The 15,338-nt window shown below is 38.0% G+C and overlaps 4 protein-coding genes across 10 annotated transcripts in view; 2 read left to right on the top strand and 2 right to left on the bottom strand.

The window, feature by feature from the left end:
* The window catches only part of slc38a10 (solute carrier family 38 member 10), a 44,110-nt gene extending 41,325 nt beyond the window's left edge, over positions 1-2,785 (top strand). For all 4 annotated transcript variants that reach the window (XM_052570015.1, XM_052570014.1, XM_052570013.1 and 1 more), the window contains one exon: positions 15-2,785. In XM_052570015.1, coding sequence (XP_052425975.1) covers positions 15-1,171 — 1,157 coding nt within the window. In that variant the 3' untranslated portion in view covers positions 1,172-2,785. The remainder of the gene's footprint in view (positions 1-14) is intronic.
* Positions 2,786-3,948: 1,163 nt separating this feature from the next.
* On the bottom strand, positions 3,949-5,349 carry ndufaf8 (NADH:ubiquinone oxidoreductase complex assembly factor 8). 2 transcript variants are annotated; one of them, XM_052570022.1, is made up of 4 exons: positions 5,262-5,349; positions 4,920-5,013; positions 4,696-4,806; positions 3,949-4,193 (listed from the first exon to the last, which is right to left on the bottom strand). In XM_052570022.1, exons 2-4 carry the CDS (start codon positions 4,998-5,000, stop codon positions 4,173-4,175), a joined length of 213 nt encoding a protein of 70 aa, XP_052425982.1. In that variant the 5' UTR covers positions 5,001-5,013; positions 5,262-5,349; the 3' UTR covers positions 3,949-4,172. The 2 variants fall into 2 exon arrangements, with proteins under 2 accessions (XP_052425982.1, XP_052425981.1); XM_052570021.1 differs by lacking the exon at positions 5,262-5,349 and having other exon boundaries at positions 4,920-5,188.
* Positions 5,350-5,497: 148 nt separating this feature from the next.
* tepsin (TEPSIN adaptor related protein complex 4 accessory protein) lies at positions 5,498-10,464 on the top strand. The gene is made up of 13 exons (XM_052570017.1): positions 5,498-5,680; positions 6,189-6,261; positions 6,349-6,440; positions 6,586-6,679; positions 7,272-7,339; positions 7,563-7,644; positions 7,750-7,818; positions 7,925-8,113; positions 8,194-8,380; positions 8,909-9,022; positions 9,169-9,247; positions 9,376-9,510; positions 9,724-10,464. The coding sequence occupies exons 1-13, from the start codon at positions 5,642-5,644 to the stop codon at positions 10,213-10,215; spliced, it is 1,713 nt and encodes a 570-aa protein (XP_052425977.1). The 5' UTR covers positions 5,498-5,641; the 3' UTR covers positions 10,216-10,464.
* A 539-nt stretch (positions 10,465-11,003) lies between these two features.
* On the bottom strand, positions 11,004-14,807 carry si:dkey-21c1.1 (uncharacterized protein LOC100150256 homolog). 3 transcript variants are annotated; one of them, XM_052570018.1, is made up of 4 exons: positions 14,658-14,807; positions 14,034-14,158; positions 13,414-13,525; positions 11,004-12,703 (listed from the first exon to the last, which is right to left on the bottom strand). In XM_052570018.1, exons 2-4 carry the CDS (start codon positions 14,063-14,065, stop codon positions 12,452-12,454), a joined length of 396 nt encoding a protein of 131 aa, XP_052425978.1. In that variant the 5' UTR covers positions 14,066-14,158; positions 14,658-14,807; the 3' UTR covers positions 11,004-12,451. The 3 variants fall into 3 exon arrangements, with proteins under 3 accessions (XP_052425978.1, XP_052425979.1, XP_052425980.1); XM_052570019.1 differs by having other exon boundaries at positions 14,034-14,121; positions 14,658-14,804; XM_052570020.1 differs by having other exon boundaries at positions 14,034-14,116; positions 14,658-14,780.
* Between the last annotated feature and the right edge of the window lie 531 nt (positions 14,808-15,338).

The following is a 15,338-nucleotide window of genomic DNA, read 5'->3' as shown; positions in this document are numbered from 1 at the left end:
CATGTGTTTTTTAGGAGAGGGTGTAGGTGAGTTGGGGAACATTGTGCAGAAGGAGTTTGAAGGGATGGAAGGGGCAGTGAAGCCTAAAGTTGTTGCTGCCGCTCCAGACCAATTCAAGCAGCCTCAGGGAGAGTCTGAAGAACCTGAAGCAAAGGAGGCTCAAGTCGTAGTTGGTCTTCCCAACAATGCCCTTGAAGCGGAGCAAGATGGAGGTGTTAAAGTTCCCAAGAAGGAGGAGCTGGAGCTAAACAACCAAGTAGGGCAAAATGGAGCACTTACTCCAGAAGTCGGTGCCCGGGGTGTTCCTCTGCGTCCTCGAGAACCAGAACCGGCCAAAATCAATCCTGATGCTCTTGCAGAAGAGGAGGAGAGAGTGAGGCAGAAATTGGCCCAACTGGAGGCGGAGAAGGAGAGAATAGAGAAAGAAAAGCTGGAGAAGGAAAGGATTGAGAAAGAGGTGCAGGCCCGTGTCGAGAAGGAGCGGAAGGAACGAGAAAGAAAAGAGGAACTGGCACGTGAGCAGGAGCTAGAACGTGTGCGACAGCAAAAGGAACAGCTAGAGAAGGAAAGGCTTGAAGCGGAGAGGATGAAACTTGAAAGAGAGAGGATGGATAAAGAGATCATGGAGAACAACGAGAAGGAGAAAAGATTGTTGGAGCAGAAGGAGCAGCTAGACCAGATGCAGCAGGTCATCGATGCACGACAGGTGAAGGGAAGTCTTGAGGACAGGAGTTTGAAACTGGAACGAGAGAAGACTAATAAAGAGATGATGGAGCGTGCAGAGAAAGAGAAAAGGATACTCGAGCAGAAAGAACAACTAGACAAACCACAGCAGGTCATTGAAGCAAAGAAGGACGGTGATGCCCCCAAAGCAGAAGAAGTCCTCCCAATACTCAAGCAAAAAGGAGGCAGGGACTTAAAGGAGAATATAGTTCCACCAGAAGAGGAGAAGAAAGAGGAAAAGAGGAGCAGAGAGGATGGAGGACTGGACCTTAAGAGGAGACGCAGATCTGTGGACCCTGAGGGCGGAGGAGGCGCTGACCTGGATCTTCTGCGGGACGTAGGAGGCTTAGACTTACACGCTGACCTAAAGGGGCAGCTCCTGGCGGGATCTCTGATTCACACACGCCAGCTTAAACAGACGTTTCAGAGGCAGGAGAATGAAGATTAGAGTAGGTTGTTCCAGAATTACAATCTCTGGAACCCAGTGCACCTCTCCCTGGACCTCTCAAAAACAAACATGATCTGGCAGTGAGAAGACTCTCTTTCCTCTTCATTTTAAAAGTAGATGCCTTTATCTAAGACACATCATTTTCTGGGTTGGGGATGACAGTGGGCCCTTTGCTTTGATCCTTTTGTTGCCTGCGGGGAACACTGGATCCATAGTCTCTTATGGTCTTCCATTATTGTTTTGTGTGAGATTTTGCTGAATCTGGTGCAATAAACGGAATGTCTGGTGTAATAAACTGAGCAGGCATCACATTAAAAACAGGCCTTGATGGGCACACAGGGCATTTCAGAATATTGTGTTTTGGACCATCGCATAGGAAAACGGCACAAGTGTACCCTCTCGTGGCTATTATGGTAAATTGTACGGCCGGTTCTAAAATGTAATGTCCCTAGTGCATACTTCCTTATTGAAGTTTTATCTTCTGTTAATGAAAATAGAAGCCAAATTAATATATTTTAAAATGCAGCTTTTATCTTCTTGCAGAAGCTTTATTTTCTTCTATAGGAACTATAATGAAAATGGAGTGTTAATGTAACTTTGGCCAACAGGTTTAATGGTCCATCTGCTTGCTAGAATAGTGACATGATATTATCTGAAACTACACTCACTCTACGTTAAGACATATTTGTTTTTCCTGTGAAATTAGAAAAAAGTGGTCTGAGATTGGTTAATGGTTTTCAGAAAAGGCCTGAAGAAATCATAATTTATTTGTATTTGTCCAAAATCCTTTATGAAACTTTTTTTTGTAATTTGTCTATTGAAGGAGTGTCTTTTTTTCTGTGTCTTCAGGATCAGATATTCCTTCCAGATGGTTAACTTATGATAATAGTTTATTTAAAAGTGAACTGTTATAACTAATAGTTAATCAGACCAGCTATAAGTGAATGAATTATGTTTATTTTTTATTTATCTTTTACTAGCTGAGTTTTTTTTTCTAGTTGTCTCAAATGTGTTTCAATGGTCTGTGACTCTTTGTGAAAGAACTCAACTCTCATCTTTTGAGGTTGATCAGAAATTGGACCATGTATATATTCCAGATTTAGTGTTGAACATAAGATTACCGTTTCCCCACAGTCAATTCCTTGCAGCTGGTTTCTTTTCTGGGTTGCATTGCTTTTTTCTTGAACATTCCATATTTTTCATGTGAAGATTTGGTTCTGGTCAGTGCCTTAACGGGGTTTATGTTCTGCATTGATGTGTATTTGAAGACCTTTACACCCACACTGTGTGTGGATTGCAACTTTTTGTCCCCTTTCTGCATTTTCTATACCATGCTGGTTAAACTAATCAGGGTAGTAGACCGTATTCTCTTGATGTATTTCCTGATCTCGCTTTTGGGGATCTTTTTCCTATTTCAAAAGAAAGTAAATATATAGATATGATTCATTGAAAGTTTATCCATATACAGTCACCAGATGATGTGTAGATCTAAAAAAAAAAAAAATCAATCTACATGTTAGCAGATTTCAGAGGTTGATGACTATTGGATGACCCTAACGATTTTATTTTGTTCTTAAACTGGGATAAATGAATAAACTTATTTATGTAACAGCAGCTCTTTGTGAAATGTTTGTCATGTTGCTTGCATCATATTTCTCCTATTCAACTACTTATTTATTTTTAGTTCAAATTGTATGCACTTTATCCTTTTCTAGATTTAATCTTTTTTGCAGTTAACTTAATCCTAAACATACTAATTTTTGAAAGTACAAGTATTCTATTTAGTCTCTCAAATAATATTAAGTCATAAATACAACATGTATGACAACTATACATTTACAAATCACTAGTTGACATGCCATGTATTGCATTGGCATTGTAAAGACATTGAGGCACTGTTTGCCAATGTAATGCTCATTGTGCACAGAACTGATCATCTGCATAACCCTTTTTTATGTCAAGGCAAGTTCCCCTAAACCATTAGATTTTATAGCCAATTTGGACCAAACACAACCGTTTCCACAAGACCATTCTTTTTCAATTAGCACCTTGTAGTGCGCTGAAAAAGTGTGAAAGAATGCCACAAACAATGATCGTATCTAAGCTGAAGAATAACCTGTAGCATGTCTTTTCTTTAAGAAATACAGGTTATTGCTTTGCTGGAAATTTTTATACCACTTTTCTTCGGTCCTCTAATTGGCTGGTTGAATTGTTTGTTGATCCCCACTCATTAGTGGCTGACTTTATGGCCCTTCTATCAATTAACATGTGGCTAATGAGGGTGCAAGTTATGCAGGAAGGGTGTATTTAACAGTGGCATGGCTTTACATTCCATACGAGATGACTAAGAGCCCATAATCTTTTGTGGTGCCAGTGACATACACCCCACGGATACACATTAATCAGCTGGCCTTTCATGTTTCAGCCCGCTTTTGTTTGATTGGAAACAAAACCCCTAAAACCGCCATCCTAGATTTCAGGAGCGAGTCCAAATTTGGAGTTTAACTCAAGCGCTGATCCACAATCGGCGGTCAAGGGCGTGATAATGACCACTCATCATGTAACACCTCATATCTCATTTCTCATTGTGCCGCTCCTTCATTAAATGCACACTCCAAACAACACAGAATGTCTGGTTATCATTAGTCTGTCTCTTTTATCCCAATTCTGATATACTGATATGTGGAAACAGCAAAGTAATGATGCAGATGGTGATATAATTCAAGCCAAACTACCTCTATATTTTATACTGTAATGTTATAACCAAAGGAAGATACTTATGTTTTCACTTTTAATACAAAAAGACACTTCATTGTGGTTTTCTGCACAATACAATTATCCATCTGAAACACATTATTATATATGTATGTATATTTACAAAGAGAGAGAAATGACAAAGGCTACTATTAAAAAAGGACATAGATATTCATCTTCAGAAAAGTTTAAGTGTCTAATTATAATGATCTCATGTCAACATGATATATAATATTCATGATGTTCTTCACTTTACTCCCTTTTTTGCCTGCAAATATAAAACAATTCATTAGAAAAGGCCAGCAGAACATACGTTACAAAATTCTTTGAAAATGATATCTATACACATTAAATGTGTAATTTTATATATATATATATACACACACACACACACACACACATACATACACACATATATAGTGCTGTCAAATTATTAATCTCATCCAAAATAAAAGTTTTTGTTTAGATAATATATGTGTATGTACTGTGTATATGTATTATGGATATATAAATACACATACATGCATATATATATATATATATATATATATATATATATATATACACAAACACACACACACACAGTACACACACATATTTTATGTAAACAAAAACCTTTCTTTTAGATGAGATTAATCACGATTAATCATGACAGCACAATATATATATATATATATATATATATATATATATATATATATATACAATGTGTAATTTATTCATAATTAAATACAATAATATGAATAATTCATAAAATATAAATCACTCACAGCTGATTGAAAGCAGCTTTTTAGTGCCTCAAATTCTTTGACACACATGTTTTTGGTCAGCTCCTGTTTGCCAGTGGTTGTGGAGGCCACACATTTACCATAAGCAGCTGCCTAATAATATAATAACAGAAGAACAGAACGATGTAATGTACAAACTACAAAGAAAACATAAATATATATAATATATATAAAGGCTGAGGAAGGAATAGTGAATGAATATGTACCTCTCCTGAACACTGAGCCAACAGCTCTGGGAAGAGCCTCATTCTCGCTCTGCTGCGACTCCAGACATTTGAACTAGACATAGTTCAAAAACTTCTAAATATATTCAGCAATATAACAATTTAGGAGATTGAACTCCGAAATTAATCCGAAGTTCATTCAAAAATCACTGAGCAGGCTCATAAATGCAATGTGTATTTTCAACACGGACAGCGCCATGCTTGTGACCTCTCGAGTTTAACGTGTGCAAACCTCCCATTGACAAGTAGCCAATCAAAGCAATCAGAAACATATGCACTGCTTTTATGATTGGTCGTTTATTTCTGTTGTCGTTTCCTACTTACAGTGGAGAGCCAGTAGTAACGTGGAGGTGATTTCAAAGACATTCAGGATTTCGAGAAGTCCTCTCCAGAGTAACTTCCGCATTCAATCACGTGGTCTTTAGTTCCACGTTCTATTGGCTGCGACATTTTTAATTCATTTCCCCGAATCGATTCTTTTGAACCGATAACCAAAGAAGTAATTCGTGAAAGAATCAGTTCAACTGATTCACAGCAAAGATCCGACTCACAAAGCGGACGTCGAAACGTCAAACCGGAGTGGACGAGCCAAACAGAGGTCCGTGTGGTTTGTGAAGACTTTCTTGGGCAGGCAGGACCTGCACTGTCACCCGCCCTGTGAGCAATGTTAAATAGACAGGCGAAAAAACACAAATTTCTTCACCATGGCCTCATTATTGGAACGGTTGGTTTTCCTTCAGAAGGTACGTATACGTGGAACTGGGAAAATAACGTCATTTCAGCTATTTTGGACGCCAAACCTGGTTTTCTGCGTTGTTTATTGGCTATCTGGTGCTAGCAGTGGTTAAATATAAAAATATCTAGTTTATATCTGCATATGATTGATATTTCTGTTAAAAGATTGGGAAACGACAACCAAAATAACAATGGTACTCACTTCCTTGGTGTTTTGAATATATACCATGGTATTATGGTAATACCATGTTCCATGGTATATATTGTGGTAATATTAGTTCTATTTCTAAGTACCTTGAAGTACCATATAAATACCATTACATTCAGTGCTATAATATATGCAAACGTACATATCTTACTATTACTGTGCCATGGTACTGACTGTGAGTGGATTCAGATGGTAAAAGCACAGTGCTATTGTATGTGTGAGTGTGTGTGTGTGTTTGTGTTTGTGTGTGTGTGTGTGTGTGTGTAAGTGATTTTTTTTTGGAAGACACCTCTTTTTTTGTGTCTCAGGTGCCAACACTTATGCGAGCAACATCAGATGACGAATCGCCCTGTCCCGGCTATCTCTTTGAGGAAATCGGCAGTATCCTTTTTTGCCATTACATAGGAGAATAGGGCAGAATGATGAATTCTCTTTCATCCGTGGACCTTAACTGTCATGATATTTAAGAAATTTCCCACGAGTCAGTGGGCTGCTGCCAGTGTCTTCTTGAGTACCTCTTGGAGAGACTACAGGTGGAGTCCTGTCATGTCAAACTTAAGGTGGGTTGCCTTGGTCGGAAACCAAAATGTTGTAGGTTCAAACACTGAAAAGTGTAATGAACTTGCTTTATTGAGCTCAGTGTTTTTAAATGTTTTTGAAATGTTGGCTTAGGTGTGTTTATTGTGCCTTTTAACCCTGTCCAAGGTCCTGAAGATTCTCCTGCATGTATGTGGCCATGGACCACCTCACTTCCTCACAGAGCTACGGCGGAATGCTACATTTATACAAGAAGTAATCGGTAAGCAGATCTAAACAGTTCAAGAGGAACACTGTAGCACTTTTAAAAGGAAGTCATATTCAACTGATTCTAAGGAGTCTGTGTAAATCCATAAAACCAGAGCATCAGTAACTCTTGAACTCTTTCAGTCAAGATGCAGTGATGTCAGCAACCCACTTTACTTGGTGAAACAGGATATTCATTAAGATAAATAATGTAGGGTGGGACTCGGTTTTAGCCACTAGGAATTGATTGGATTGGAACAGGGTCTCTGTATGACATGAAAAATGGGATGGATTGGTGACGCCAGCCAAAACTGGGTAGTCATTTAAATGCAAAGCAGTAATTTTCATTGTGATGAAAGTTTGCAAAGACGACATATGTTTCTTGAGCACCAAATCAGCATATTAGCATGATTTCTGAAGGATCATGTGACACACTGATGATGCTAAAAATTTAGCATTGCCATTCCAGGAATAAATTAGATTTTAAAACATATTCAAACAGAAAATAATTTTAAATTATAAAATTTCACAGGATTACTGTTTTTACTTTATCTTACATCTAATAAATGTTGCTGTTGTAAGCGTAAGAGAAATGTATTTTTTTTTAGTGTACAGTGGCCCTCCGGACCCCATCCATGGAAATGCTCTCTTTCAGAAAGTCAGAAGCTCGGCTCAGGTAAAACTGTCTCTTTGTACAGACAAATAAATAACATTGATCAATTAAACTGCAGTTAAATTTTTCCTATGATCAATAACCTTTTTCTTTAGTTTTTTCCTCTGTTCTTCTGTCTATCATAAAGGACATGCAACATATAATTAATACAGAAAGCGGACACTTTGCTGTGTATTTCTTGCTATCTATTAATAACTGAATTAAGCCAGTGTTTGTTTGTATACAGGAGTTGGCTACCCTACTCTTTAATGATACCATGTCCCCAGATTCTGGACTGTCTCCACACAAAGCAGTGACACAATCTGTGGGTGAGTGAACCAGGCTTTGTGTTTTTGAATGTCTCTATTCAGCTTGTTTTATTATAAGTTCAAAGTATTGACTTGCTTTAGTATGTAAATGATTTTTGTTTGCAGGAATGGGTTCAGAGTCACTCAGGTCTGGCATGCAGGGGTTTGGATACAGCCCAGGAAGGAAAGAATCCAGTAAGACACAGACATTAAATATCATTCATTCTAGTCAACTAATATTAACATCTGGAAGGCATTCTGGTGTGTGTCCTGTCTCATTTCAAGTAATGTTCTCGTTCAGGTGGAGGGACTCTGTTGGACAAGATTCAGAAAGCTGCCGAAGTGGTTGCCAGCGCTGTTCTTCCTCCAACAGAGCATCCTGGCATTCGTCTCCATGATAACCACTACCACGCTGTGGTAGCTCCCTCTGCTTCTGTGGAGATAGCAGTGCCAGCATGTGCCTACAACATCCAATCCCACGGCCACAGAGGTGAGCCTTGCACTGATTATAAAAGCAGGTCAAGTGCATGTTAAGAATGTCAAAGAAATGACCATTTCTCCTCCTCGCAGCATCTCACAGATGCCCCGGGCAGGCTGGTGGAGGCTGGGAGGAAACGGACAGTGGGCACAGCTCCTCACACAACTCATCCCAGGAGGCTGCGGAAGCCAGCCAGACCTCACTGGGAGGAAGCAGTAAGTCGGGTGGCTCGGGCAGCCACTCCGGGGCGAGTCGAGAGAGCGGTGACCTATCAGAGCGGTAAGGGACAGACGGCTCTTGTCCTTGATGGAGGTCAGCACACAATGCTTTCTCAAGTGTTCGAGGTCATTATCACCAGGGCATTACATAGCTAAGGGGAAATTTTATGCTGGCATCTTATTTCCAGTATTAAGACAGCAGCATCCAATGTCATTTGTCATAATTTGCAACAAGATTTATAATATATAAAAATAATATTAGATTTTTAATTATATTTTAATATATTTCAATTTTGAGTTAAATTAAGCATAAGGGTTGTTGTTTTTTCTCAATGACCCTCAGATTATCATTAATGTAAAGCAGCAATATGTAACTATTACACAAAAAAAAAAAAAAAAAAAATATATATATATATATATATATATATATATATATATATATATATATATATTTAATGAGCAGTATACAACAAATATTAGTATAGTTATATATGTAATTACTTGGACATTTTTATTTTGAAAGCAGTCTCTTATGCTCACCATGAGATTGACATTGTTATTTTGTGATATTTGTGTTGATTTGAATCAGTGTGGAGGCCATTCAGTTGGGGGACTGTGGTCAGGAGACGACACTGATCAACAGACTGACCAGCGGTTCTAAAGTCTTCCTGTCCAGAGAAGAGAGCCAGCGCTTTATCAAGGAGTAAATGATTCATTATGAAACATGTGCATGATTTTGGCATCAGTGTAGACATATACTGATCTACAGAATACTCTTGGGCTGTAATGTCAGTGCATGCAGTGTCAAAGCTAAAATTGTGTACATCTTGATCCTCTGTTTACTTTCAGATGCTCCACTCTCAACTGTGAGGTGGTCGTTGAACTTCTGTCTCGCAAACTCCAGGACCGCACACAAATCGTCCAGATGGTAAAGTCTCCTATTCTGTTACACTCCTCAGAATATTATTTCAAATAAACATTTTTTGTTATTTAACATGCATGAGCAATTTATACTGATACCATGCAGCATAACCAATTTCTATTTCCTTCCTGCAGAGGGCGTTGTGTGCTCTGGCCTGCCTGATGTCTTCAGATTTCCTCTCTTTAGACCATATTTTCAATATCACAAACAAACGCCTTGCTCAACTTAGTGAAGGAACCACAGGCCCTGTCGCCAACAAGGCAACCAAGGTAACAGTTGCCCTACACAAGCGATTGGAATCTATCAAATTATTAAGAGTATGTTTTACAAGAAAATACTATTTCAATCATTCTTTTAAATTTCACCTTTAATTAAATTCCATTTTGTGACTAATTGTGAAATATACTAGCAATTTCTACACCATTTTGTTCTTTATTATCTTGGTAATTATGTAGGACTTACAGATGATTTTGTTCAATTAGCTCTTAAGGCAGTTTGAGGCCTTGCTTGGTTGTGTCACAAACTCCAAATGTGACCGGGCTGGACGTCCATCCTCTACCAGCTCTTCGCTTTCAGATCAACCTCTTGAATCTATAACTGTCTCCTTTGTTCCGGGACAACTAGGAGAAAACGCAACCCCATCAGAGGAGACCCCATCTACACAACACCTGCAGGGTAACAGCCCTGTACCTGTGTCTCATATGAAAAGAGAACAAGAAGAGCTGGAGTGCAGGAACACAGAAAAATCTAAGCTCTCAGAGCCACCCAGACTGTCACTCTTCAGTGGAATGGAGTTAGTCAACAGAAGCAAACCTGTATGTTTGGTTGAGCCTGTTCTTGTCGAGTCAGACGCACAGATGAGTGTAGAAGCCACTACAGGCACAGACTGTGCAATTGAGAAAAGCTGTGAGAGAACTGCAGGCTCACACACATCTACTGAGCAAGTGTCTGTCTTCTCTTTCCTTAATCTGTGATGCCAACATTCATTTACAGTTATGTGTTGATTTGGGGGGAAAATAACTTAATTCAAATCTAATAATGATATAATAATTGCTGCAAGTGCCCACGTTTACATGCACATGAACATTTTAGTCTGCTGTAATCTGATTTGTTGTCATTACTATTCAGAATGTCTAAAAACTCCAGTATTTTCACCAGGGAATAGCAAGAAAAAAACACGCATGTCTTAGTTTATATGCTGATTACATGTATACAGGAATATACCAGTTGCTGTGAAGGATTTTTTTCACCACAAATAATTTTGCATGTAAATGTGGTCACAGTCTTAACCAGTACTTATGAAGGTAACATCCACCTGCGATTGCAAACATACTCTTCACTTACTATCTAAACGCTGCTAGTGGTTCACATTAAGAGTTCAAGCTAGGAACAAGTCAAGTCTCGATGATCAGTAACGGTACATTTCTTCAGCTCCTTCTGAATTCATGAAGATAAATTTGAGAAAACTCAGGATGTTTTTTCTCTTGTGGTGTTAAACTTGAGTGTTTCTGCAATGGTTGCTACTATTTGCACTACAGTCTTTCCTCTTACTAAAAGCACGTACGTCTTCCTGTGTGTATTATAAAAGAAGAACAAACATTAACACCCACATTGAGTTTAATCAAAATGCATCCTGCTAAAACAATGTCTAGCTTATGTGCAAATATATAAAGAACTGTCTCATGTGAAAGTGTATTTTAAAGCCAGGCATTATAAAAGGCAGGTTTGAATAAAAAAAAAATGTCAGAGCCTGGAACAGAAATAAAAAAAAGAATACATTTTTATTTACACCAACGGAACATTTCATAAAATAACAACGATTTCAAATACTGTATATATGCTAGCTATATATTACGTACAATCCTACATAAAAAACAATTGTGACTGCAGGGACAATTTTCATCATCAAAAGCTAAAAGTCTTTCACACGAAGCACAGTGCCTGGGTTGTACAGTATTGTGCATGGAGTAGTTTAAAATACTTATGTATTTCGTACATGATTGATGTCATTGCTTGAAATGATGCAACTGTCCTCATACAATCTGTTTGGACTAAGCTTCAAAATTTAGTCTAAAATTGACTGAACTATACTAAATTTAGGAGTAGGTACTACAATTCCTGTTTGGTTTAACATTGTGAAAAGAGTTAAGCTATCATGTATATTAAACAGGCTTAAGTGGATTGTATGGATATTCTATGATAAAATATTTAGGATTTTGCAATGATGTGATACTGCAGAGCGCTTAGTTAGGTGCGAGCTAATATTAGGTCATTCCTGGTCTGCCCATAGAAGACGAGTCCTCGTATTACACTGAGCACAGTGACTGATCTAAACTAGTGTATTTCAAGCTCTGATTATTGTAAAATGAAACCAGGAAATTCTTGTGTGAATATCAGACATGGCTTTCAATTAGCACTGACTGGATTTGCACAATAATTCATTGGTTTACACCTTTAAATTCCTAGCGAAAGAGTGCATCATGTACATTAACAGACCTGAGTCCAGCATGCATTTTCAGAATAGTTTCTCTACAGTGTGATGTGCTAAAATCTATTTTTTCTAAGGTAAAGAGAGACTACTATATATATAAAAAATGTAAGGATCTGGAACCAAGTTCCTGATTTAAAGTATGAACCTTCATGGCACGCAGAGAGAAATCCTCTAGACCTGAGTTTTGGATATGTAAGCTATCATCAAGCCCCAAAAACTTTGTGAAAGACTCTAAATTCCAGTCAGAACCAAACCGGAATCTTCTGTAAACACGTCAACAGTATTCTTAATGACTCCAAAGCAGGGGCTGCATTATAATCACATGATGTCTACACTTCAGCTCTTAAATACAGGAAATTCTTTGAGTTCTTTTCCTTCTCCAGATCGGCCAAAGAGTGTCAAAAATGACCAAATGCATGTGTCTGAATAAAACGTGACCCAGAACTGCAGTAGCACCATGTGTGACTGTCTAGTAAAGGGCAAAAGCTTACATAAGAACTTGACCATTTTTGAGATCTTTCTTTTATATAGCACCTATGTGAAGTTCAATACATCATGTAGAGCCCCACATAACCACTATGAACATGAAAAAGTGCTATAAGAAAGAAGACAAATGCATTTAGAGGGCCTATATTTGTGCTAGGTCTTCGAGTGGCCCCCTTAAGGTCCCCTGTACATTGTTCCTTATCACCAATGGGTACTTGAAGAGTCATTGTGGATCACGTCGGCCCTTGCTGACCACGAGTTTGCAGGCTACTGAAGTGGGCCTCCCTTAAGATACGATTGATGTGATCGTATGAGAGGTTGTGGCTTAAGGAGACGGCCGGTTCTTCTGCTGAGATGGTGGGGGCAATAGGGCTGCAGGAAGCCTGGGATACATGGAGTCCTCTTTGTTCAGTCTTCTGGAAACTGGAAGTGGCTCCTGCCATCCGCTCTGGACTGCTGATCCCACTGCTGTCACTGCTGGAAGACTGTTGGGTGCCAAGGAAATGAGAATGAATAAGAATAGAGTCTTGTTTCTGCCACGAATTAAAAATACAGGCAACTGCGACTTTCCATGAATTATTTATATTTGACAACTCTGGGTTTATATCTCACAATTGCGAGTTTACATTTTTTTGTTTTTTAGATCTCGTAATTGTACAAATTTTTTCCTCTCTGAATTACGAGTTTACCACAGGCTGCTCTAAATTTACCACCACAGGATAAAATAACTTTTTTAAATAGATGACATTAGAAAACGGTTATTTTAAATTTCACAAAATGTGTTTTTACCATGTTTTTTCTCAAATAAATGCAGCCTAGGTGAACATAATAGACTTTAAAAACTACTATTTACCTACTTACTAAATTTTGTGAAGTATAAACTGAATAACATTTTCAAAAGTTATGCAATCTTACATTCATGTCACCTAAGCTAGTCATACCATGCAAGCTTGGACATTAAGCTGACTATTATACAACATAAATTATTTGATTTAATATATCGGCCAAAAATGTCTTACAATTTGGTAGTCAAAATTTTTTTTCATTAAAAATAGCATCTGAAATTTCAGTTCATTCATGAAAGGTCAAGTCACCGCTTTGGTCTGCGGGATACAGTACTGAAAACAACCTTAACTCTACACTGAAGCATTTCCCCTAGTTTGTACCTAGGGGGTCAACTGTTATGCCATCTTACCTCAGAGTCCCAGACATCACGGCCAACCTCAGGGAGAAAGGAATAACCCCCAGACCTCTTGGCCTGGGGCAAGACCTGAAGCTCCTCAGCATCACAGCTGCGTCTGCGTTTCCTGTTGAACGAGATCATCAACGTTGACTACGATGTTCAACATGCATAGAATAGTGTGGACAGTCTTATTATTATTATTATTATTATTATTATTATTCAACCAGGTCTTTTTGAGCTGATTCAGAACATTCTAGATGCAAATCTTTCTTAGTAGTAAGCAACACCATTTCTTAAGCAATGGGGCACTGCAGACTTGATTGCAACCATTAGTCATCAATATGTCCACTGCAGGATTATGACTCAGATTTAAGAATAAAAATGCCATCAACACACGAGCTGTCAAAGCTTGATTCTGGATAACAGCACAGACTCATTTAACCGATATAGTTACTAGTCAAGAGGATCAGCCTTGAAAAAGAACATCTAAAAATAACCCGCAGACATGAAGTACTACACTAAATCTGCATACACTGTCAACAGCAGCAACATGGATGTCTGCAGGACACGTGTGTTACATAAATGCATCATGAAACACGCATGCAAACACAATTATAAGCAAATGATGTTACCTGTTTTCTGTCAGCATGTCGTATCTGTGCATTTGACAGCCAAATAAGGGCACACAGCACCTCTCAGTCTCAGAGACCACCGTCTTCCCTTTCAGCAAAATGAAGGGATGAGTCAAGATTTGTGCCTAATGATGAGCGAAATGACAAATGTAATTCACACTCCCAATGAGAAGCTGCAGACACGTTTACATTGCAGTGCAGGTGTGCAGAAGGCATCCCATTAATATCTAATAATTCAGGCCTGCCAATATACGCGTATAGTATCAGCTTATAAACTGAGCTATTACATTCATACTAGAAAAATGATCTGCATAGGACTGACAAAGAACGGAAGGGAAACACCTTAACTACATAATTTAAATATAAACGTATGACGTTAATTTGCATTAATGTTTCACATGAGTCAAAATGGCTAATTTGCATCAGTGCACTGATGCAAATCGGTAATAATGTCACACAAATAGTACGTTCATAATGTCAAGCTGAGAGACAGATAGCACAATGCTATGTGTAGTTCACTTTACTTCCTCCTAGCGATGAACTGCTCCTACGACAAAACAAACGAAGGGATTTGAACGGAATAAATAGATTGTGAAGAGACGAAAGGGTTGTGATTTACTCTACCTCTGTCTGTTCACAGATGAATCTTGAGTTCAGTCATTTTATGAAGTTACAACGTATCCATCTCGCCGGATCTCTCTCTCTCTCTCTCTCTCTCTCTCTCTCTCACTCACTCACTCTCTCACTCTGTCTTCCATCTGTTGCTGACGTAACATGCTTTCCTTTGAGCGAGGGGTGACGTACGATTCGTTACGTTTTATTTTTAATTGAGTTGTTATATTTGGATAATACTACATTGAATAAAACATTTGCGGTGATTTGGATTTTGCAAATCATCTGAAAGTTTAGAATCTGATCCTCTTTAATAATTTATTCAGTAATGATGACGTCAATTTGTAGTCCAACGCGCAAAGGCCATTGGTGAGAATTTATTTATTAGAAAATAAACATCTTCAATATTACGTTTATAGGTTTATATTATTTGATTATTTTTATTTTTCTATTTCCTAATTGTAAATTTTCAAGAAAGATTATATATAATGATATATGTCTAAATAATTTGTGTGTGTTTGTGTGTGTGTGTGTGTGTGTGTGTGTGTAATAAATAATTGTGTGTGAAATAATTTCATGTATTTTAAGAATTACATTTATTTTAACCCACGTACGTTTTTTTTTTTTTTTTTTATAGTCTTTTGCTTGTAATTGTTTTTTAGAATAACAAAATGTGAAAGTAATCAAAATCTC

Source organism: Carassius gibelio, chromosome B12 (assembly GCF_023724105.1).
Source record: "Carassius gibelio isolate Cgi1373 ecotype wild population from Czech Republic chromosome B12, carGib1.2-hapl.c, whole genome shotgun sequence".
Lineage (NCBI taxonomy): Eukaryota > Metazoa > Chordata > Actinopteri > Cypriniformes > Cyprinidae > Carassius > Carassius gibelio.
The sequence above is the reverse complement of the archived record's forward strand: the minus strand, read 5'-3'. Positions and strand labels throughout refer to the sequence as shown.

Bases quoted from the DNA above. Each gene is read 5' to 3' on its own strand.
- ndufaf8 (XM_052570022.1), bottom strand. From the start codon at position 5,000: ATGTCTAGTTCAAATGTCTGGAGTCGCAGCAGAGCGAGAATGAGGCTC. The intron at 4,807-4,919 runs GTACATATTCAT...TTATATTATTAG, and splicing joins TGGCTCAGTGTTCAGGAGAG to GCAGCTGCTTATGGTAAATG. The intron at 4,194-4,695 runs GTGAGTGATTTA...TTATATTTGCAG, and splicing joins AAAGCTGCTTTCAATCAGCT to GCAAAAAAGGGAGTAAAGTG.
- tepsin (XM_052570017.1), top strand. From the start codon at position 5,642: ATGGCCTCATTATTGGAACGGTTGGTTTTCCTTCAGAAG. The intron at 6,680-7,271 runs GTAAGCAGATCT...ATTTTTTTTTAG, and splicing joins ATTTATACAAGAAGTAATCG to TGTACAGTGGCCCTCCGGAC. The intron at 8,381-8,908 runs GTAAGGGACAGA...GATTTGAATCAG, and splicing joins AGCGGTGACCTATCAGAGCG to TGTGGAGGCCATTCAGTTGG.
- si:dkey-21c1.1 (XM_052570018.1), bottom strand. From the start codon at position 14,065: ATGCACAGATACGACATGCTGACAGAAAACAG. The intron at 13,526-14,033 runs GTAACATCATTT...CTCGTTCAACAG, and splicing joins GACATGCTGACAGAAAACAG to GAAACGCAGACGCAGCTGTG. The intron at 12,704-13,413 runs GTAAGATGGCAT...GGCACCCAACAG, and splicing joins GTGATGTCTGGGACTCTGAG to TCTTCCAGCAGTGACAGCAG.